This window comes from Lagopus leucura, unplaced genomic scaffold, assembly GCF_019238085.1.
Source record: "Lagopus leucura isolate 7727_CA_CO unplaced genomic scaffold, USGS_WTPT01 Super-Scaffold_100001, whole genome shotgun sequence".
NCBI classification, from domain to species: Eukaryota; Metazoa; Chordata; class Aves; order Galliformes; family Phasianidae; genus Lagopus; species Lagopus leucura.
This window is the reverse complement of record NW_024962262.1, coordinates 92223508-92247522: the sequence shown is the minus strand read 5'-3', so window position 1 is coordinate 92247522 and position 24015 is coordinate 92223508. Positions and strand designations below refer to the sequence as shown.

At 33.9% G+C, this 24015-nt stretch overlaps 1 protein-coding gene across 4 annotated transcripts in view; it reads right to left on the bottom strand.

The window, feature by feature from the left end:
• CBLB (Cbl proto-oncogene B) overlaps nt 1-24015 on the bottom strand; it is a 125012-nt gene that overhangs the window by 14650 nt on the left and 86347 nt on the right. For all 4 annotated transcript variants that reach the window (XM_042866471.1, XM_042866473.1, XM_042866472.1 and 1 more), the window contains 6 exons: nt 23441-23572; nt 19532-19735; nt 13933-14118; nt 9964-10329; nt 7384-7478; nt 1152-1295 (listed from right to left, as the gene is read on the bottom strand). In XM_042866471.1, the coding sequence (XP_042722405.1) occupies nt 1152-1295; nt 7384-7478; nt 9964-10329; nt 13933-14118; nt 19532-19735; nt 23441-23572 (1127 nt within the window). The remainder of the gene's footprint in view (nt 1-1151; nt 1296-7383; nt 7479-9963; nt 10330-13932; nt 14119-19531; nt 19736-23440; nt 23573-24015) is intronic.

Below are 24015 nucleotides of genomic sequence, written 5' to 3'. Positions count from 1 at the left end.
AATTTCAAAAAATCTAAAATAAATTCTGCGGGCTCTTCTGTTTACTGAAATGGCTATGCATTATCCAAGAGCTGAGGATGCAACACTTAGGAAAAAGAGGTAAAAGAAAGTGACACTGAAAGGTGCTAAACACTACAATCAGGAAAAAAAAATAAATCATCAATGGCTTTTGCTGAATAATACTTAAATGATAAGTTTTATGTTATACATCCTATCGGATTTTTAAAAAGTGCAGATGTAAAGGATATTTTTTTTTCTTTCCCCCAGTTCTTAAGCATATAGAGTCAACTATAATCAAGATTGTCTGGTAGGGCATTTAAGCACTCAAGATCATAAAGCTCAGACAACTGTGTAATATTCACATCCATGCAATGAAGGTTGTATCACCACTTCAACAACTCTTTTTCTCACAATTTTTAACTTGTGTGCAAGGAGTAATCTTTTATTCATGTTATAAATGTCCAACTGAAAAGGTGTAAAAAACTGTAAGTGGCTTATTTTGTAATGACAGAGATGTTGAGCATTATCGATAGTGGGTTCTTGACATTGCATTATGACAGAGAGAGAAAAAAGGCAATATGTCACTGCATTCTTTAACAGAAGAAAAGCCTGGACTTTGTAGATCAATAATTGGTTTCAGTATCATACTTTTGACCTACAGGACAAGTAAGGAATTGGCCCTTTTTTCTCCCAAGACTTATTCTCTTCATTCCAGACATTTAGATTTTCTTTATGATTGAAAGATCATGAAGTTCACCATGAATGACATAGCCTTCAGATGTCATGTTCTTTGGCTCAAATCTCCCTGCTATAATCTATTAATAATTAATAAGTGTGAGAGTTTGGAGAGAATACTTTAGAATATGTTTAAAGCAAAAGAGCTTTATTCCATGTGAGTAACAAAAAAGTTACCTTCCTGAGAAGCACTATTCAAAAGCAACAAATATCATATTGCAGAGATACAATACAGTGATTGTGGTATATGATTGTGGTGGTTAAATGAAACAGAAGCATAAATAACACAAGCTTGAAAAGATAAAACATTTTAGACATCACATAACCACCACTGTAAACATTTAATACAATTAAATTTTGGAAAAAAAACAGACTTTGGTGAATAAGTTGCTTTCAAGATTGCTAAGTGACCTTACCGAGCAACAGGTTTTATATTATGACAATGAGGTGATTGAGAGCTCAGTATTATAGAATGTGAAGAAGGAACTTTGTATTCATCATCATCATCTGTATGATCCCGTGATTTATCAGACAGAGAATTTGCTGAAGAAACAGGGCACCTATGGAGATGAGAAAAAAGATCAGTTCTGCTTTAACTGTTAGATAATAATCCTCAGTACAATGCAGAAGATACATTTCTTTAGCATAAACATCCTTAACATGTGCCAGCTACACGTAAGGTTAAAAAAATACCATGTGAAACAAACTTAAAAGTTACTGCCTTTTCTGTCAGTGAGAATACTTAAACATGTTAGTGGACATTGTGTTAAACTCTTAAAGCTACTTTAAGCAAGCATAACATAACAGAAAATTCCAAAGTAGTACTAAATATGTGCTTAGAAGGTTTAAGCTGTTTGCACTTATCAAAAGAACTAAACAGAAGTTAATTCATGGCAAATAGTATTTAGCAGGGCTCAGTAAGGCAGTGGACGTTCATGATTTCCATCTTGTTGCAGCCATTATGTTACTGAACTCCCAATTAGGTTTACTATTTCCATTGACAGTTACAAAAAAAAAAAAAAGAAAAAGAAACAAGTTTCATCTGGATAATACTGCTGGATATTAGTTTTATTTTACAGCTTAAGCTAAAGCTGAAGCCCTTCTAGCTGTTTTTGTGTTATAAACATAACAATGGACAAAATTTTCATTTAGTGAGCTCCATCTAGGGGAAGAGATTTTGCTATATATTAACAAGCTCAACATACCTTTCTCTTCATTAAACATTAAAAAAACCCTAGCCTAAGTAGCAATCAATATCGTCTTCTACATATATTGCCCCTCTGCTTAGAGTGATTATACTGATACATTAAAATCAATAAGAAACTCACAAACCATTTAAAATACACAAGCTTACATTAAGGGCTTAATTTAACTTATGTTTAATCATACATAAAAACCATAAACAGACACTCAAATATTAAACTAGCTGAACACTAAGTGTGTATCTTCAAAAATCATTTGCATTTTAAATTATATAATAATGAGTACCTTCATTCTTTACCACACACACACCCAAAAAAAAATAAAAAAAAGAATCAACAGCTGGAGGACATCAAAGGAAGATGTGGAATGTGTTCTTGGCCATTTTGATTTGTGGCCCCTGAGCTCAACTACATGCCACATTACAAGACACATCCACTTAATATATAATTTAGGGAAGTTTTTAAGTACCATAGGAAAAATGAGACAGGAGTGGACGTAATTTCTTTTCTGATGATCTAATTAGTACAATTTTATCATAAAGGCAAGAACTGAAGTGACAAGTCAGGCTCATCTGCTCATTTTTTTCCAATACAAGCAGCATCTGACACATGCAATATACTTCTTCACACAGGAAAATCTTATGCCTTTCACAATTTATTTTAGATGATGTTAAATAACATCTGACTACTCTATGAACAAAAGTGAATAACTAACAAAAGTGAATAAGTGGCTATAAGTACCAATCAGTCACTAAGAAAAACAAACCAAAAAAATGAGAAGAGAGAAAGTAGGAGGCAGATGGGTTGCTTTTGTTTTAATATATTCATAGTCTAGAGCTTCCCAGCTACTCCTACCCTCAGACACTGTTTTCTTCAATCAGTAATAGATGTGTGACTTCACCAACAAACTCATGGAAGATGGGAACTCAAGTTTTTTTGGAAAAGCATTCCAGCTAAACACAAGGTGAAAGAAGAGTCATGACACTGAACTGCAAACTACACACTGCAGTATTCCAACACCTTCTGTAGAGGGAGCAAAAGGTCTTCTGTAAATACAGCCGTGCAAGGTGAAATGCTTTTTCCACCTTTGATCTCCAAGTCGAACAGACAACAAGTTTATGGTCATTTAAAGCAAGTAAAACCTAACAGGACAATGAGAAACCTGTATTGTGCTCAGACAGTTCAAAGGCTTACTAAGAATAACTTCCCTCACTTCTGCGGGTGTGCAACTATTCTTACTAGGCGATCCAGAATGTTCTGAAGACATTATACAAAACATAAGCCTGTGAATTTTAAAAATCACAAACTGAACAGATGTCAATGTTGGTATGTATACCAGAAATGTCCAACACCAAACAGTACAGAAACCAGCATGGTGGTGGTGTTTGAAGCCCATTTCAAAGGCTACAAATAAGAAACAAACAAACAGACAAAAAAAAAATAATCCTCTCTGAAGGCAGTATTTGAAATTGGTGATAGGAAAGATTTAGGTTGTTGATTAGTTATTTAATTAGACAGTGTTTTTCTTTTTTTTTTTTCTCTTCTTTTTTTAAGTAAACCTACAGGGTAAAAACTGAGAGCCTGATCATCACCTGAAGTACAGTATTGTAATAGCTAGCCTTATCAGCTTTCTGACAGAAACAGCTCTTACAGAGGAAAGCTCAGAGACTCATTTACTGAGAGTTTAAAATATAAGTAAATTCAGAATATTCAAGGAGTACAAAAAATGAAGTTTTCCTTTCCTTACCCAATTCAGAAAGCCTCTGCTTCCTGTCATATATTCAGTAGATACAAGAACCTAATTTATGTTATAATAAAAATATAACTTCATTCCACAAATATCAGTATGTTTATGCTAAAATCAATTTCCAACAATATTGCACTGCAGAGAAATTATTACAGGTTTGGAATTTTTAAAGATTTAGGTTCTACATTCTCCTGCTTCCAAGTACAGTGTAGACTTAGACAAGCCCTTGATGCTATTAAAGTCTCTTTCACACTGTCCTTAAAGTAAGGAAAATATTTGCTGGGCTATATATTATGTGATTAATATCTAAAAGGTCCTTTGATTTGTAACACAATTTAAAGGTACTAACATATAATTAATATTTTCTTCAATAGATTCCTAAAACGGTGTCACACATTTTATTAACTTTTCACAATTCATAGTTCTGAATAAATCACATTGCTCTTCCAATTTGAAATCTATTTGTAATAGCTGGCTCCAAATCTCTTTTGCATTGTTCTTTTAGAAGTATATCTGCTTTTCTCCAGGATTACTGAAATTTCTTTGTGATGTAATTGTTTCATTAAATATCTATTGTTCTACTATATTAAGTTTACCCTTCTACATAAATTAGTAAGATAAGCAGACAAGTATTTTACATATTTTTGTTACTAAACAAGATGAATATGCCACTATAAGCTAAGATTGAAACACTTAAGCATTGGTTTATCAAACTGGTGAAGTTTTCTAAAATTACACTTTTGAAAAGGTAATTACTTTTATGTCTTTAGAAGGCTTATGTACAGAGGAATACAAAGCTGACCAGCACAACGTATTGTAATATTCTCTAGTTTTTTTTCCCTCCTCCTTAAAATACTTTAAAATTGAAATTCAGAACTGCATGCTGATAAGCAGTGACTTTGTCTTTTCTGATTTGTTGAACAGTCACCCAGATGCCAAACTCTCTTATTATGTTGAGCACCAAGGGCCAAAGTAAAGCAGGGAAGACAGAGAAGCTGTTTTTATCAAGTCACTTTAAGTCCAGCTCAGCTGCAAAGTCGCAGAGCTCCAGGAAAACAAACAACACGCTTTTTTAAAGGTACTTCAGGGAAAAATTCCCCTTCTGTCATTTGCTGGTAAATTGATTCACAGAGCTTAGATACAACGAACTTGTATTTTACTCCAATCAGGACTGTGCTTTTGATTGAATATCTTTAATCTCTCCACCTACCATACTTCAATTTGCACTGAAGAATGCACAACTTCAATATCTTTCAGATTAAACATAAATCTAAGACACACTCCAAGCATGCCACTAAGATATTCCAACAGCTGTAGATTGTTCTAATTCATGGGACAAGACTACAGCTTTTTGAACTGCAGACCCATAACACGTACTGTACAGACATCAGTTTCGTATTATCAGCTCTTCTACAGGCCTTGTGCAAATAAATAGTTGATAGTGAGCTCAAAAGCAAATTATTAAGCTATCATTGTTTCAACAAAATAAATGCTGTTACACAGATCACATGATTAAGTTGATTTATCAGATGCTTCTAAAATACTACCTTTGAGTGCATATTTACCCTTAAACATTAGCATATTTAAAAGAGTTTGCCCTTGTTCATAGAGGAGTATACAATTTTCTATTTATCACAGGGTGCAATGCATGCAAGAAAATGCTTGTTACATCCAAACTCACTGATTTGTCAAGCTTGCCAAGCTAAGTCCTGCATACCATGCTTTCTCAGATATCTAGAAACCCTTGTATCAGCAGCGCTACTTCTAAAAGCACCACAGCAAAGACTTATTTCAAGGAAGCCATGATTTCCAGGCCTTTTCATTTTCCTTTAATGGAATCATGACTTCACATTCAAGGTCAGCTAGCAAGGATAAAAGGGATAGCAGGAGGAGAAATACCTTTCTGTGTACTTTTCCTCAACCACCTCAAGGCAACTACCTCTTCCTAACATATGTATGGAATATAAAAGGTACTTGGAATTGAGTGTTTCATACATACTCAAAAAAAAAGAGTAAATAATAATATAATATATAGCACTTTTAAGACCAATCTTTACTATTACAGCAAAATGGGACCCACTCATAGGAATAAAAACAAACACTTTTTACCTTGAAAATTTGTAAGTTTGAGGGAAGAACTGTTTTATATTTTTAACCTAAAAGTTTTATTTGTTGAGAAGAAAATAGCAATTTGATCAAAACTGCTAAAAATAACCTGATATAATTACATCAGTCCAATAAAGGAATAACTGCTTTCACAAGTAAGGATTGCAGTAGATGCTTACTTAATGTGAGTCCAACATTCCATGACTAATGTGTGGATAATAATAATAAATCCAACAAAGTGAAAATAAATTAGCCCTGTTTCCATTAAAAATAAATCAAACAAAAAACAATACTGATATTAAACTATGCAATTCAGTTAAAAAAAAAAAGTTAATATTTGCTATGGCGCATTCAGTAAAAAATGATCAAATAAGTCAAGCAAGGACGTCAGAATTGTGGAATTGTGAAGCTCCAACTAAACATAATTTTGCCTCATCGTTATTTAGACTAAGGCATTTCATACCTGCTCTATGTATCTTCCAGTTAAACCTTAGAAGCTACAGACTTATGAAAATAACAAGGAAAAAAAATGCCTTAGAGCTGTATAAAAGAAACAGCTCTCAAACCAAAACTATGCAGAGATCAGAGAGGAGGGAAAAATGAGAAGCTTGCGCCAGACTGACTGCAGTAGGGCAGTTTGGGAAAATATGAGTATTTTGAACCAAATCTATAAATGAACACATTATTTAAGGCTTAATGCAGTCAATTTAATAGGAGGCAAAATACTTTGTGAAAACATACTGAATCATTTTCAGTGAATGATGTATAATGACATACTTTAATTCTAGGATATATTTGTAAAAAAAAAACTGCAAAAATGAGATTTTCATGAAACAATGTTTTTTCATTTTTTCTATTCCAACACCATAAAAAATAAAAACCTTTCCTTTTTTAGAATCCAGTAATTTGCTTTAGAATACTAAAGTATGTAATTTGTCCAACACAGTCAATTCTTTCTCTTTCTGATTGATAGGTTGTGGAACAACCTAGGAGCTCTGTGTATCATGGGAGATGCAGTCAGTCCAAGATTAATCTGAACAGAGGACCAATTAAACACAACCCATTGTACAGCAACATCTTTTAAACCACAATACTGCTGTAACACAGTGTAGTTTGCAACTACTGATACTAGCATGACTAAAAGCTCTCTGTGTAAAAAGTCCAGTAAACATGTCTAGATTAGAGATGGAGTACACGTGCACACACACACAAATTATGCTCTTTATGCTTAGCATTGTCCCGAGAACCTCTCATCTCTTGCAACAGATAGCTATGATCATACTTTTTCAGTAGTAGTAGAACCAAAATGGAATGGACAGGTTCTACTTCCACTGCCAAATACCTACAAGCAAGATCTGCCACAAAGTACTCTTTTGCTATGAAACGTAGTATGTCCAATTAACATTAGAATTGTTTCTACTTAAAATAAATTTAGATTTCCTTTGTCAAAACACATTAAAGCATCATGGAAAACATATCACTAATAGGTATCATTATTTTTTTCTTTTTTCATTTTCCGTTTAGCATCACAGAATCAGTGCTATTATCTGACATTAATTAACCAATTACCTTTGTAGTTAAAAGTTAACTTACTTTATACTAGGGATGGTGGAAGCAGCTGGAAGAGGAGGTGAAAGCCGTGGTGGGACATCGTATTCTTCATTTATCAAATGACCATTTGAAAATACCTAAAAAAATCACACAAAAGTTACAATGAGTCTCTCCTCCAATTTATCACCACAGATGATCCTCAACCAGATATTACAAAACAGACTTTGAGGGGGCTACACATTAAAACTTTCATAGGAGTTCATGCGACAGAACTATACTCAAGTGATTATTTTCATATCAATTTCAGCTTACCCCATTTGGGAGCTGTAGAACATACTAACTTCAAATTTTACCAAAAGAGGAAGTTTTTTGTCACAGTTACTAGATGGACCACTCAGTTACAGCTGAACCACTTGGGGAAAATTAGGATTTCAAGATTGTAAACTGATGAAAGCAACAGAGATGGAGTACAGATGGAAAACAACAGGAACAGCATGTTAAACGCTGTTTTTTAAACCTCTGTGGTGCTGTAACTGGCAGATTGTAAAATCGTCTTCTGAATTCTTAGCCATAACCAAGAGCAAAATGATTGTACTGTGATCGACAAATGAATCAGGGTTGAAAATTCATGAAGTGTTAGCCTTGAGAATGTTCATACACCCTCAAATAGTAATTCATAGTTGTCAGTTACTCCATTTAATCAAGTGGCTTAGACCTATTAACTGAACATGACATTTCAAACAACATTTGGTTAAAGAAATACCTGTGTAATTCTACTAGATTACAATTGCTCTTCCACACCGAGTAGTTATTCTGATTTGAGAAGTATTCATTCCATCTGCCTCAATACTGTGCCTAACCACAACTGGAATGTTAAATGGCTATTTGAATGTACTATTGAAGATATAAACCCAGTGTAGTTTAAAAGCAGATGAAAATCTATAATATTAAAAACTACAGTCTAGTTCTTAGTAAAATTTTGGTCTTTACCTCAGTTCTGATGAAAGAACATTCTTATTACACATAGTACCACGAACTTCTTAAGGACTTTTCATCACATAAACAAATGCTTTTTACCAATAATAAATGAATTTTAAAAATCAGACTTCCAAAATTATCATGATATCCATTTGATAAACAAATGCTGTGAACTTGGGAAAAGGAAAAAAAGTGATGATTTCTAACTTTTGTACTGAATCACAAGCACAAGCTATACAGTTTTCAACCAAAAAAAGAGCAGGAACACTGAATTTATAATCCGCTCTATAATGAAATACTGAGCTGCTTTGATAAAGTAGCAATTAGAACAGAAATATGGATTTTTTTCCTAGGCCATCACCAATTGCTCTCTTTTCAAACACAGGCCTCTCCTAGTACACAGTCTTGCAAGTTATTTGAAGCTGATTAATACTAGGACTACTGCTCCACTCTCTAATTTCTCAGATATCTTCAATTAACAAACGGAAACAATCTTCTTTTTTTTTTTTTTTTTTTTTTTTTTTTTTTTAATAGCAAAAACACCATAGTTCTAGACATACTATTCAGTGCAGCCAAGGACAGGCAATCATACTTCTTAGCTGACAAGCAGATGCCTCCCAGACAAATCAAGCTGGACAATCAGTGGAAAGATTGCAAGTGACAATTCCAAACACCCTCATAGCAAAAAATGAATTATTGGACACTGCATTGGACTTTTGTCCAAGAAAAATCAAAAATGCTACGGAGAAATTACAACAACATACAACTCCAGCAGCCGGAGCTCTGACTTAAATCCAAAGGAAGAAAAATCCAGCTAAAGATATTTGCATTACTGTAAACAACTGAAAAAGAAAAAGGTATTTGCCATTACCGTGAATGAAATTTAAAGTACTGATGATAATATTAAACCAAACAATGCAACGAAAGCTGTGCCATTGTACATTTTCAAGGCTACTGCCCATATAGTCAGTAGTAAAGATACAACATACTATTCCACATTTAGCTTGGCTTTTGATACACTTGTTTCTTCTTTCTTATGGTCAAGGTAGGTTAGATCTTTTCCATTAGATTATACTGAAGATCATCACTAATTTAATGTTCCTTTGAAAATAACGTTTTACAGATAATTAAGACCACCTGATCATTAGAATATTTAGCTTTTGTTAAAGTACACAATATAGCTAACAACTTTAGTGTACTTGTAAATATCATATATGTATATTTCGTACTTTATAGATTTAAGAGGTCACCTTGTTTTCCCTTCACCTTCCACAGAGGTAGCTACAGCACTGATCATCAAACACAGAAATAATTTAGGCTTTTTCAAAGTTGACCTGAGATGCTGCATAACTAACTTCTGTTATGCCCCAACTGTATAAATCATTTGCTGAAAGAACACAGCAAATCTAAAATTTTCTCTCCAAGCCATTTCTAGAATGTTTCATGTTAAAATTGGATTTTATCTTAGACCCTCATGAATGGTAGCTTTAGAAACTGCAGTATGTAACAAGCCATTTATTTATGGCCTGCTTATTATTAATAACCAACATGAAAGATTTAGAAACCCCAGCACTGTAGCCAAGGAAAACAATGCTGCAGTAGGATATCAAATCAAGGCTTCAATAAATTCACCTAATTTCGTACCTTGGCACCTTCCACAGGCAATTCATGACGTCTGTGTTTTCTCATAAATCCTTGCTCAGAACTTACACGGTTGTGCCTTCCATTCATGTTTGAAATTGCAGTCAGTCCTGGTTTGGGAGAAGTGTCATTCCCCGTTCGAGATCCTACTAACTGACTTGTCCCAAACACATCTCTGGGACACCAGCCTTCAAGAGGCATTGGCTGGTCTCTGGAAGGCACGCTTTCTGGATGATGCAAGTGTCTGCTTATCCTGTTGTCTGGTGGAATTGGAGGAGGTCGTTCTGGTGGGGGTGGTGGAGGATCACGCAAGGGAGGTGGTGGTGCTGGCAAAGGTTTGTCTTGTTTCCTCATCATACAAGGAGAAGACTAAAGAAAACCAAGTTTAGGAAAAAAAAAGTTAAATATACATGTGTTTACTTCACTTCTTTCATGATCAAATAGTCTTACCATTCCTAATAGAGGTATTTTCTAGGCACCAGAAGAGAACCTGCCAGTAAGTTATAAATTAGTTCTCCCTTTCAACTCTGCAGACTACACAGTCTCTATTCAAGAAATTATACCCTCATTTCTGCTGAATGAAAAACCAAGGAAGAACAGGAGAAGAAAGACAATTGGCTACAGCAAACTTATGTAACTGATAATATTTCTCTAGAATCCTTTCTTCTGTTTTCCATAATGCTTACTTTGAATCACTTATTTAGCTGTTGAAAAGAATTCTGAGGAATGTTAAAAAAAATACACCATCTGGATGAAAGAAAAATAAAAAACAAACAAACAAACTTATTCAAAAGCAAAATATTTCTGCCATGGAATAAATACCAATAAGCACTGATGAGGGCACAAGTGGAAAGAGAAAATAAACGTTTTGATTTTGCTGGTACAAGAAGGTATGACTCCATTCTTCATATGACAACCATTATTAGAGTGTCCAATATTTTAGAATGGCAGTTCAATTTTTCAGGTGGCATTTTTAGTATGTATTTATGTTTGCAATTAGATAGTCTGCAAACAAGTTTTGCCAGCATATTTCCTTTTTCAGAACTGAACTGTGTCACAAATGGTAAAACTTTTTTCAAAATTATGTGCAAAAATACTAAAAAAAAAGAAAACCAAATTTTCAGAAAGAAAATGTATGTAGATTTTCTAAACTACGTATAGTTTCTAAAAGCATAAATCTGATAAAAACAAAAGAATTTCAGTAGGAGAGAATTACTAGAAGCATTATACAAAATTATGCTTAAGCCAGTTCTTCCTAGGTTATCAGGAAATACTTTTCTCCTACAGTTATAGTAATAAGCATAGGGAAGACTACTTCTCTTTGAATGTGTAATTTTCCTGGACTCTGGCAAGTCTGCATAATATTACCAGTTCAAGAGAGTGAGGCCACGAAAGTTTCAAAGGAAGAAAAGTATTTGGTTAGAGCACCAGTATTTTTAGTGCGACTCTTCAAGGTGTTATTTATGTTAAAAAAAAAAAACCAACCCAAAAACATTATTCTATTGCAGGTCAATTCAAATAAATAGGATACAATATTATTATATTAAATAAAGAAGTATTTAATCAAGATGCTAGTTAAGAAAAAGATTAATTCTCACTGTCAAGGCAGAAAGAAAACCAAGCAACCAAGCAGCAAGGAGTCATCCAAATTTTTTTGTTGTTGCTGCTTCCCACTGAAGAAAAGGTAGAGCTTTTGACTGTAATAGTAGTCTTGGTAGAACAACTTGTCTTTATTTTTAAGCATGAAATTGCAATTGCTTGTTGTTTCCCATCTTGTTTCCCGTGCACCTCCCAAAATACTTTTATGTATATACGGAAAAGTATTATGGGAAAACAGAAGCATTTTCAAAATACTTTAAGAGAAAGACGTGAAGTGATATTTATGATATTTCTGATTCTATTTTTTTTTTTTTTTAAGTCTTTAATTTTGTACAAATAGTTTATCAAAGTATATTTTAAGAGATACGCCAAACATGCAGTTTATATTCTCAATGTGCTGCAATCTCCCTTGTATAACATAAAAATGTGATTAAAGAAGTTTGATAAAGAAACTATTCAAACTTCTATTCTTCTGTCTGAATTATAGACCATCAGAACTTCAAAAAGTTGATTTTCAAGCTTGAAGCAAAAACCTAAGAGTACCAAAAAGGTATTTCGTACTGGATTACTATAAACAGATGAGTTTCAATTCATATTTAAAACTTGAATTTGAATTCACCATCTAAGATCAAAATTTGAATTGAAATCCTCTCTCTATACAGCTATTAAAATAAGCAGCTCATAACAGAGAGCAACAAACATAGCTGCTTTGCTTTTTACTTACTTGAAAATTCTTTAACTCTTTAGCATCATTACCCTCAAAAAACACAGTAAGTACACAATTCATTAACTTCAGATATCCTTCTTTCCAAATTGGAAAGATATGGATTTAATGGGTGTTCTGTTCAATGGACATGAAACTTCTTGCAAGACCATATGCAGAGAGTGCTTATTCAGAGAGTGGTGGTCAATGGCTCAATGAACAGATGGAAATCAATGACAAAACTTGCAGATGACACCAAGCTATGTGGTGCGGTCAACGCATCCAAGGGACAACACTCTACCCAAAGAGACAGACAGGCTTGAACAGTGGGCCCAGGAGAACCTCATGAGGTTCAACAAACACATCCAAATGCAAGGTCTTGCACCTGGGTCATGGCAACCTCGATTATCAGTACAAGTTGGAGGATGTGAGAACAAAGGACAGCCTTGCCAAAAAGGACTGCTAGATGACAAGCTAAACATGAGAAAGCAGCGTGTCCTTGCAGTCAGAAAGCCAATATATCCCGAGCTGCACCCAAAGTAGCGTGGCCAGCAGGTTGAGAGGGGTGATCCTGCCCCTCTGCTCTGCACTGATGAGGCCTCACGTAGAATACTGTGTGCATAGTGGAGTCCTCAGTACAGGAGAGACATGGATCTATTGGAGCATGTCCAGTAGAGGGCCACAAAAACAATCGAAGGGATGGAACACCTCCCCCACTAAGACAGGCTAAGAGAGCTGGGGCTGTTCAGCCTGGAGAAGAGAAGGCTCTGGGGAGACCTGAGAGTGGCCTTTCAATATTTAAAGGGGGGCTAGAAGAGAGAAGGGGACAAGGGGAGATTTAGACTGTATGTAAGAAAAAGTACTCTATAATAAATAGTGAAGCATTGGAACAAGTTGCCCAGATTGGTGGTGGAGGCCCCTATCCCTGGACACATTCAAAGCTGGACTGGACTCAGAGCAACCTGATCAAGCTGTAGGTGTCGTTGATCAGTGCAGGGGAGGTAGACTAGATGAACTTTAAAGGTCCCTTCCAACTCAAAAGATTCTATGATCATTATTTCCCCTGAAACTTGAGTCATAATATATGCCACTTACAGTTTTGAAAGCAGGCTATCCGCACATATTTTTCTCGTTGAAGTACTGTGCAAATGAGCACAAATAACCATCAGAGAACAACATGAAATTTTAATGAGATAAAGGCCTTTAAATCTACTTTCAGGAAATTTTCACTTTTATTTGGTTTCACAAATCAGGGTTTATTACAGAATTGATCTGTTAACAGTGTTGTTAAATTGATGTTTTTAAAATTCTGAGTATAACTAAGTATAATATAACCATCAGATTAAACAGGTCACATTTAACCAATGCATGTCGCTGTAATCATCTGACTATGTAACTTATGATGCAAGACAGGCATATCCCAAGTCAACTGAAGGAAACAAGGAAACAAGAATCTCTAAGTGACTTCATCAACGTTGATCTAATTGAGAACCTTGCTAAGCAACAAGGAATTAGAAGTCTTTTTGAACAAACCCCTGAAAAAGATAACACACACACAAAATTTCTTAATAGTCAATATTCCAAAACAAGCAAGCAAGCTCACACTGAAAACAATCAAATAAATTTAGTGAATCTTCATGTATAAAGAAATAAGGGTCAGTAAGAGTTACCTTTGGTGATCCAGTTGGGCTGGCACATGGAGACCGTGCTACTCCCTTCTGAATAAGATCCAGACGAGGAGGTACAGGTGGAAGACTAAGATGTGGGATTTGCAGGGGGTCTGGAAGTGGTTTTCTTCTTTGTGCAAGAGGGGAAGATCCTGGAGAAGTCACTGGTGAATTCTGCCTCTCATTGCACTTCAAGACATAAAAAAAAAATTATTGGAATTTACCTGATGATCAAGTAAATAACTTTCATTTCATAAGAAGAACATTTTATACTTGCCAGGCATTTACTGATAGTCATTTATCATAATGGACACCTCACAACTCTTAATTCACGTATAGGTACTCAGATCCTGATTAGTGGATAGAAGTCTAAAAGTCCATGTATCTCAAAACTATATTAATTTGTGATAAAAATTAAAGAAAATATATTCCAGTAATTTGTTTAAACAAGCAATTCTTGCCATCATAAAAGAAACAACAACAAATGTAAAAAGTGATTCTGCAGTAGTACTGCAGTAGTACTCTTGATAACCTTTCCATTATTAAGTATTCCATCTCATAATTATCTATGTGCAACCTTCAAAGCCAGATGCCCATAATATTGTCTGCTTACAACAACCCATTGTTATATCGTATCTCCACAAAAAAAAAAAAGGAATAAGTCTTCTGAAAACTTACTAAGCAAAATCATCAAGTCAGTAGACAAAGAATTTATTTCCTTCCTCATTGATTAGCTGATAAATATCATCCTCAAGTGACAAATCATGATTTCTTTTCCTTGACTCATCCTTTCAAATTCATAGGCACAGTGGAAGTTGAGGAATGTTCTTTTAAAATACCATTTTTAATTATTTAAAAAATGAGAAAATATGCTATACTACAATCAGAATCAAAGATTTCACTCCTCAGTCTATGTTTCACCTACTTCTGCAGTTTTTCAACTAACTGGGCGAGTTTAAACATGCAGTTCAATTTATTGCATAAATCAGTTCAAGGCACACCTGTGAACCTACTGTAATTGTATCGGCATACACTAAGTAAATCTGGATGTTCATGCCATTCTGTGTTATTTTTGGCAGCAGTTAAAGTAGCTTCACGACATTCACAGGAGTCATCAGACTCAGATCACTCATGCACTGAGTATTCTCACTATGCAACTTGCTTATAGAGACTGTCTTCTTACTATATAAAGCACATAAAATTGTTCATGCAAATGCATCTGCTAAATCACTTTGATCAAAATTTTCCCCTACGTTCATAAGATTTCTGACATCAACACGGTACATCCTACAGATGTAGGTTACAACAGAGAGGTTACAACAGAGATTAGGACTAGGAAGTTCTTCAATAGAGTGAAATCAAAGTTATTTTTCTTTAAATATACTGACTATATTAAAGAGTCTGAAAACTCCATAAATTCAAAAGTAGATCTAGGCAAAAGGATCTAGTATTTTAATTCTTAACTCAATACTTTGTGTTTTACATCTTAGTGTAATATTCTATACAATTGGGATCTGCTACCAGATTTCCATTAAAAATAGAAGCCACAACCGTATTACAAGGCAAGAAAAAAAATATAGGGACAAGCAAGAAGCTGCTGAAGAGCTAGAAGATTGAGTTTCAACTCCTTTGCCAGAATGACTTTTTGTGACACTTTTTATCTTACCATTTGGTCTATAAGTGTAAGGTCAGTGTCACAACTGCATATTCAAGAGACTAAGCAATTGAAAATTCACACTCTTAATGACTGCCAGATGCTTCCCAGCTTCTCTTTTCTTAGTACTTCTTCACAGAATGTACATACTAAGTGACTTGAATTCAATACTTAATTTTAACTTTTTCCTTTAATTGATGAATGTCCCTGACCTCAACTGTAAGGCCAGGAGGATAAATACATGAAAGACAAGTGAGGTACTTACCCTCACTGATCACTATGAAAAGGGAACTAGATGAATAACTATGCTAGATACTTATCTTGCAGGCATGCCTGAGCAACCAGAATTATAAACTGACTATAAAGTGAATGTCAGTTCATTTGCCGTAATAGAAAGCATCCATCAGTTAAATATCCTAATAAACACTGTGTCATTGAATAGCATTAGTTTTCAAAGTTCAGTTACATCTCCACCAAGCATTCCTAAACACCAAAAGCCATATTAATATAATATATTCAATCCTTTGGCTTCAGCATCAGACAGAAGATTAATTTATTCCTCAACTTTTTTTTAAATAGATCTAAACAAGTAGATCTCACACCTCCAAAAAATTACAATTATTAAACATAAATGGAAGTGGTGTAATAAGTTTCTTCATTTATGGTAGGTCAAAAACGGAACCAATGATGGCCAACAGGCTATCTAATAACTTGTGAGGCATGTGAAGAAAAAAGAAAATTGCTAATAAAACTTAACAGTTACTCCACCCTATAAAGAAGCTTAACCCATTTAACTGTTTGGAGTCGAAGTATGAGAGAGTACTTTGCTGGGAGAAACTAAAAACTATGATTCTTTGTTAAAATCTACAAACAAACAAAAAATATCCCACAGCAACAAACATTTTCTTCAGTACTCACTGTCAGATTTCCTTCACATTCTCATTTTTTAAAAAAGTATATTTCTTTTTATGTCCAACCTGTCTAGTTGCATAATTGTTTGATTTTTCAAACGAGATGGCTGCATTTCTTATCGATGTCAGGGTATCAACAGATGTACTTAACAAGTACTATTTTTGACACAGAATGCAACCTCTTAAAAAAACCTGAAACATTTGCTATGGACTAAATACTTGAACTTTTTTCTGCTCATTATCTATTGGAGATTTCCATGCATTTTCCGGTTAGTGAAAAATAAAGGAGTAACAAGAACAGCACAATGGGAAAAAGGAAAAACAAGCAATTAAGACACAAACGAATAGAAATGAACTGGCCATGACAGAAGACAGACCTTCAGTATACAAAGGGGCTCTGCTGCAACACAGACCTGTGCAATAAAGATGTAATTAAGGAAAAGAACACAGGCTCCTTTCTAAGGACTTGGATTTCATCTAGTTGGCACAACTGCTGCCAAGGGACAAGCAGCTGTGACTTATTTTTGCAACTGGACTGCAGTGTGGAACACAGCTGCATGATTTAATCAGATGTATCTATTACTGGGAAATAGTGGTATCAGTTTTCCCCCAGTAGCCGTGAATTTAAGTTTCTTTTCTGACATTGATTACTACAGAGTTAGAAAATTCTCAGTGATGAGACAATTAGCAGAAGCTTTGGCACCACTTTGGATCATAAAGAATTATCTGAAGATAATTTTGAAATAAAAAAAAGCTGCTTGATGAGGCCGATAAACAGATTAATTGCAGTGCATTTCTTTGAAACCTTTGATACTGTTGGTCTGCTGCTGTTGCTGCCTCATACACAACACCTATAAGAACAATTATTCATTTGTTTAAAAGTGGATATATTCACTCCATTAAATAATAGATTATTCTTTTCCTTATAACACTCTCAACTCTGAGGTCCCTTGGGGATTTAATGCAGTTACCACTTACTGTTTATGAGTATATTTCAGAGATAGAAAGATAAACTGCAAAATTTGTATTTTTATGGCATCGAACTTATATTTATAACTCATAAAGGTACAGGAGATGATGAAAAGTTTTAATCTTTCTTACACATTAATGACAATTTCATAAAGTTTTCAGTATAAGTCTCAAAGGCAACAACAATGCAACTCCTATGAGGCATTCAAGAAAATAAGGACTGATTTTAAAATTTCAGGAACACATCTTGAAGCTCCACATTTTCAGAAAGCTTATGTCACTGGAGCTTTCACTGATTATCAGGTTTAAGTTCCCAACTCATTAGCAGCCAAATACGACAAGATGATTTTCCTCAGTAATACTATCACATGGTCAAGCCAGATGATTTGAGAGAAAATGAACCCACTTGATTTTCAAAGGTTGGCATCTTTATTACAACCCTTGCAATAAAATATGAATTGACCAATATGATCATTAGGATCACGAAATAACTATACCATCAACTTGCCTGCAAATGATTATCCGTGTCCTTTCATCTCCATTGTTTCTACATCCCAAATGACTCCATAACACAGCCAAAATGCAGTACCATGTTTATATTAACAGCATTAACAAGAAACAAAAGACAAATTCAAAGAGGGTAAAATCCTACAAAATATTGCAGTTTCTCCTACTAGGCTCTGAGGAAGTATTATTTAACAAGAAAAATGAATAATGCTTAAGACTTAGACAACGCTGAATTATAAAACAAAAAATGTGCACAAATAACAATATATGCTACATATGGTGATTTACTTAAAAGCATAACTCTACAACCACTGGTAACAGTTTTTAGAAGGCAACAGCAGCTGAAAATCACATGATAACATGGCATTTCAACATTTCCAAGCAATGATTTAAACTGGCTAAAAAAGAGTGAAAAATATTGTTTCTAAAACTTCAGAAATAAATAGTAGGTTTCTTTTATTGAACAACAAAATTAATGACATAAAAACAGCAAACATCTAAGCATTCGAACAGTAGATACTGAAAACAAGACTTCTTACCTTAAAGCTTACAGTTCCTTCTTTTTAAAAAACCTTAATGCATTTTTTGCCTTATCACAAAAGAGATAGTGTTATAAAAGTCTATCAATTCAAGGCTATCTCACAAAGGTCTGGGTGCAGACTGCAACTTAAGTCTCATCAGGAGGAATAAACTGTTTCTGAGAGTAGGCTATGTTGTATTACATACACAAGAAGGTTTCATACGACTTAAGAGGTTAGGAAAGATTATTGGAAGTATGCATATTAAATGACAGGTGCATTCAGGTTCCTTATCATACAATGATAAGGAAATGGAAGAGTAAGATGTTACAGAATTAATTTCAAGTCAACTACTTAATCTAGATGACCTCAGTAAAAGGCAAAATATAGAAATTGCACTGTAAAATTCAGTGTTATATGGCCAATGAGAATATTATTCAAAGCTAAAATATAAGAGGAACTCTGCAAACAACCAACAATATAAAATTTTGTTAACGACAGCTCTCATTTGTGATATAATCTTCCACAATCAATATAAAAATCCCAAAAACGAACACAGAGCACTTTGAGAACAAATACATCCAGAAACACAACGCTACTACGAATTTCAGCTTTTTCCCTCTAAAATTACCTAATAAAATCCATTTTATATTACAGAAAAAATTATAGATAACTTACATGAAGTATGACAAAGAGGCACTTATGTGCAATATGATTTGGGTTCCAAGCCATCTTTACAAATAGTAATATTTACTATCAACGGATAAGCTCACGTATAATCCTAACACATTTGTTGCTTCCTCCATTACGAACAAAGTTAACTCTATTCACATCACACGAGAGTCGAGATATATATGTATTTTTTTCCTATTCGCTTTTAGTATTCTTGCTGCAAAATCAAAGCATTTTGCTTTTCACCCTGAGAAGTTTTCAATGAGTTTCTGAAATCTTCAGCATGAAATGCAGTCTCTCATTGTTCAGTCACATGCAGCATGATTAAAAAATATACAGCTTTATTTGTTATAAAATATTTGAAACTATACCTTTCGGACTGAAGCCAATCGGTTCATCATCAAAGACTCCTCCCTATCATCATCATCATCCAAGTCCAACATGGGCATACTAAAGCTATCGATAATACTGCAACATCTGGAGTTTTCATCTCTTGGATCAAACGGATCCACAATAATTGGTTCAGTTCCTTTGATTTCACAGCGACAGAAAGGACAGCCTTGGCCATCAGATTCCTATAGTAGAACAGAAAAGGCACATAAATTATTAAAAATAAAAAAGAAGCACTTTAAAGGTATGCAAAATATAAGGTCATTACCTTTCTATACAAAAATACCCCTTTCTTGGATCTCTTCAAGTTTCATAGATATTTCACAGCAGCTAATAGTAAAATGATCATGCTTTTAAAGCTATCTTCCAATCACTACATTCCATTTAAAAATAACTAACCAAAAAGGAACTGTTATCTTTACAGAGCATCAAAAATAATTTTGCCTTTTTGAATTACAATTTTCATACTTCTTCAGAAGAATAAAGGCAAGGTGTGCAGATAGAGATAATGCATTTTATTTTATCTCTCCTATATTAAATACAAAATATTTGGTTTCAATTTTTATTTAGAAAATACCAATGAGCTTCAGAGTGTGCAGTTCTCATTCTCTGAAGAACCCTTACGCAGTACATCTTGAACATTCAGAAATATGCATTCAGAATTTTAAGGGTGAAAACTTTCTTGACGTTTAAATAGCAAAACAGGACTCAATAACATTTTCATCAAATTATGTAAAGCAAAGAACGGTCTTCACATATTTTTTAAGAGAAGTATAGATGTGGCACAAAGGGTTTAGTGATATTACTTGGAGGTCAGGTTGGGTTTCACGATCCTGGTCTACTTCAACATAGACAATTCAATGATTCTTTGCTATCAGAAAAAACAAATTACTTGAGTTTTAATTTCTAAGGGGTATAACGTGTTAAATGATTTTCAAGCAGCCATATTTGTATTTATTTTTATCCATTTCAGAAATATGTATTTTTTTCCATGAATAGGCACCATGTTGATTTGATCTTAAAAACAAAGCAAAAAAATAAACCACAAAAAACATAAAACTAAAACCAACCAAATAAAAAAAATTCACATAAAAAAAAAATCCCTGAAGATTTAAGAGATCAAAATAATTCAATCTGAATTCAGAAGTTATATTGGGTCATATTCATAGTCACGTAATAGGGGTTAGAAGAAGATGATCTTTAGGGTCCCCTTTCAAAATAAACTGCACTATGATTCTATAATGAAAATAAAAAAATAAATTTTAAACAACCTACCAAAATGTCTAAAGTAAACTGTCCTGAAATGTCATCGAGCAAGCACAGCTTTTGGATTTCTCTTTATTATTATATAATAATAAATATCTAATTTATTATATATATATGATATTATATAATTATTATATAATAATAAATATATAATTTATTGACAGATTTCTTTTTTTTTTTTCCCAGTATTATTTTCTTCTTGACACTTGACAAGAACACTAGACAATTCTCACTGAACTGACTGGTATTTTTATAGCCTGTGGAAGAACTGGGGCCAGATAACTATAAATGATATCTCTTAACAACAATCACATATATTTACAGGGTTAGTATTGGATTTTTGTTTTGTATGCAAAGCTCCCTGTAATCTACTTCTAGCACTGCTGCATCCTAATCACAAAGAAGCAGTCAACATCACTTATGATTACCTCAAAAAAACACATCGAAGTTTTATGGATCTATGGATTTTTTACTGAAGTAATCACTGTCAAGTGAACAGAAATTCTCCCTTATTCATACATTTTAATGGCCGATATTATTAAAAAACAAAGAAAAAAACCTCAAAAACAAAACAGAAACAACAACAAAAATACCAAACAAAATATCTGTATAGATAAGGTACAGAGCTTTGCAATTGCAAGGCTGTCTTGTATCAGTGTTTTCAAATAGCTGTGTACTAGCAATTTCCTCTCTTTTCAAAAGTTACAAATTCATCAAAACATACTGAGTAACCAACAACAGCAGACTCATATTCAACAGTATGAATAATGAAATTAAAACTGAGAGCTAAATTCTATATGAATACATAGTTTTGCCCACATTTTTAGAACATGGAGAAAGTAGCTATTGTGAACCTTACAACACAGTACATATGTCCATATGTTTTTAGCATTAAGACCAAAACAGTAGGTTTTTACAGAAGAGGTTCCTTAGGAATAAATTTTCATTTTATTGCATAATACAAAAGTAAGATTGTTAAACCAAGACTTAATTGAGAAATTGATCTCCCTAAAGGTGAACAACACTGAATCATCCTTGGCATTCTATGCAGATCTGATATTGCTTACTCAATTTATTAAATAACACATTTTTTCTACTTAGTGAAAACATCTGTATTGGACTGCTGAGGCATATCTAATGAGGCATTATGCTGGCAATTAAATGGTATCCCAGAAGCCTGCAACAGCTGGTGCTGCTGCAGTGCAATATTTCTTCATTGTCTCACTAATTATACAAAAGTTAAATTTGTAATGAAATCTAAAATGTACCTGGCCAATTTTCACTGACTGCAACGTTCTGATGAAGCTTGATGCTTTTGAAAAGGTCAGTTCTCTAAGCCTAAAATGTTTTGTCATGTTCTTCCTGAATTCCTAGCCATTAACCAAAATATTGAGTACATTAGTTTCTTGAGTGTCCAGAATTGGAGCACATACCTAGCTCAACACTGTAAATTAATCTATTGCTACCATGACATCAGAGATGTAGCAATCAAAAGTGCAAGGACCTTCAGTTTCTAAGAAGTTAAGTCAAAACAGAACAACAACAAAAAACCCATAACCAAATAGCTACAGATGTCACAATTTTAGAATTTTGTAATTCAAAGATGAACATAATTAGATGTCTGTTTATTATTAAAAATGAAACTGTAAGAGCGCAGAAAAAAAGGTATTCCTGAAACGAGAAATAATTCCATTTTTATTTCTCGTTTCAGGAGTATCTTTTTTTCTGCTCTCTGCTGCTACTTAGTAACGAAATAAATTCCTATATGACCACGTGTAAAAGAGAATTTTATGAGAACTTCTCGTCTTGGGGAACTTGAAAGGTTTGCGTTTGGAGCAAATTCAAATTTCAGAAAGAGAAACAACAGAAAATTAAAAATCAGGAATCTTTTTTAGACAGCTTTATTGCTAATAGAAGAAAAAGTCAAATTATACTTCTGATTCATTGAGTTGGCTTGCCAATGCAAGTTTTGTTCACATACATGACAGAAAACATCCAAACCTGCGTCACAAGAAATTCTATATGTTTTCAGAAATATTCTGTAAGTGACATTGATATCACAGTTTTTCTCTCTGTTGAGCCTCTTACCTCAAGAATCAGCTAAAATCTAGGTGGGTTTAGTGATTTATATGTTATCAACACAAAACACAGGAATCCTAAAGCTTATTTTTCATTGAGCCTTATGTGACATTTACTACTAATTCCTCTTCTGAGAGAAGACACCCTGTCTCATTATAAAACCCTGTCTGGTCAATCATTCACTCCTGATTGCTTCCTGTCCTCTTATTCCTCTTGAACATATTGTGAAGTGACTTTGGTGGCATAACTAGATCAGGAGTCCATCTGTCATTGTCTGAAGATACTTAGAAAATTATTTCCACATTAGCAAGTTAGAAAGTGGTCAGTCTACAAGTCAGCAAGTCTACAAATCTAGATTTTAATGACTCTTAAAACTTCGTTTTTAATAGATTTTAGTCCAGTAAATTAAATATATATATCATTTCAAATAAGTAAGACCTTGAACCCTCTTGCTGAGTACCTAGAAGAGCAGAAACTTCTAAATCCACCATAAACAAAGATGTAACAGAGAGATCCATCTACTTCTAACTGAACTATGACTGTACCTGCCATGCCGTAAGACAAGAGGTGCACATGAGGTGTCCACAAGGCTCAATCTTTACATCCTTGTCATTCTCTGCACAGATTTTACATAGCTGAAAAGTGGAACCCATTTCACAGTACAATTCATATTGTTCCTGTAACAACAGAAAGTCAAGTTATTTCTTTACTGCAATTTGTTTATAAAGAATATACTGCAGCACTACTAGTGGCAAACATTTCTCTGAATCCTACTTTCCAACCCACTCTGCTAATACTCAGGTAGTCTACTGATACTACTTACTTTATTTCTTCCTCAAGTTAACAAATCTGTGCCTTTTTTTTTTTGTCAAACTTTTAAGTACTATATTGATGCAAAGCATACAGCCTGCTTTTCCTTGGTTGCAGTTAAAAGGAAGATAAGGAACACATACAAAGGGAGAAATTCAGTGCTGCATGGAAGCAAAATGGAGATTTCTTTTTTCTTATTCTATGAGTTTAGAACTAACAAAAGCTACTGGACTCAAAATTGACAAATGAGGCATTTCTACCTACAGCTTGGGTAGTGTTTTCCACTGAAGTAAATAACCCTTCTGAAGGT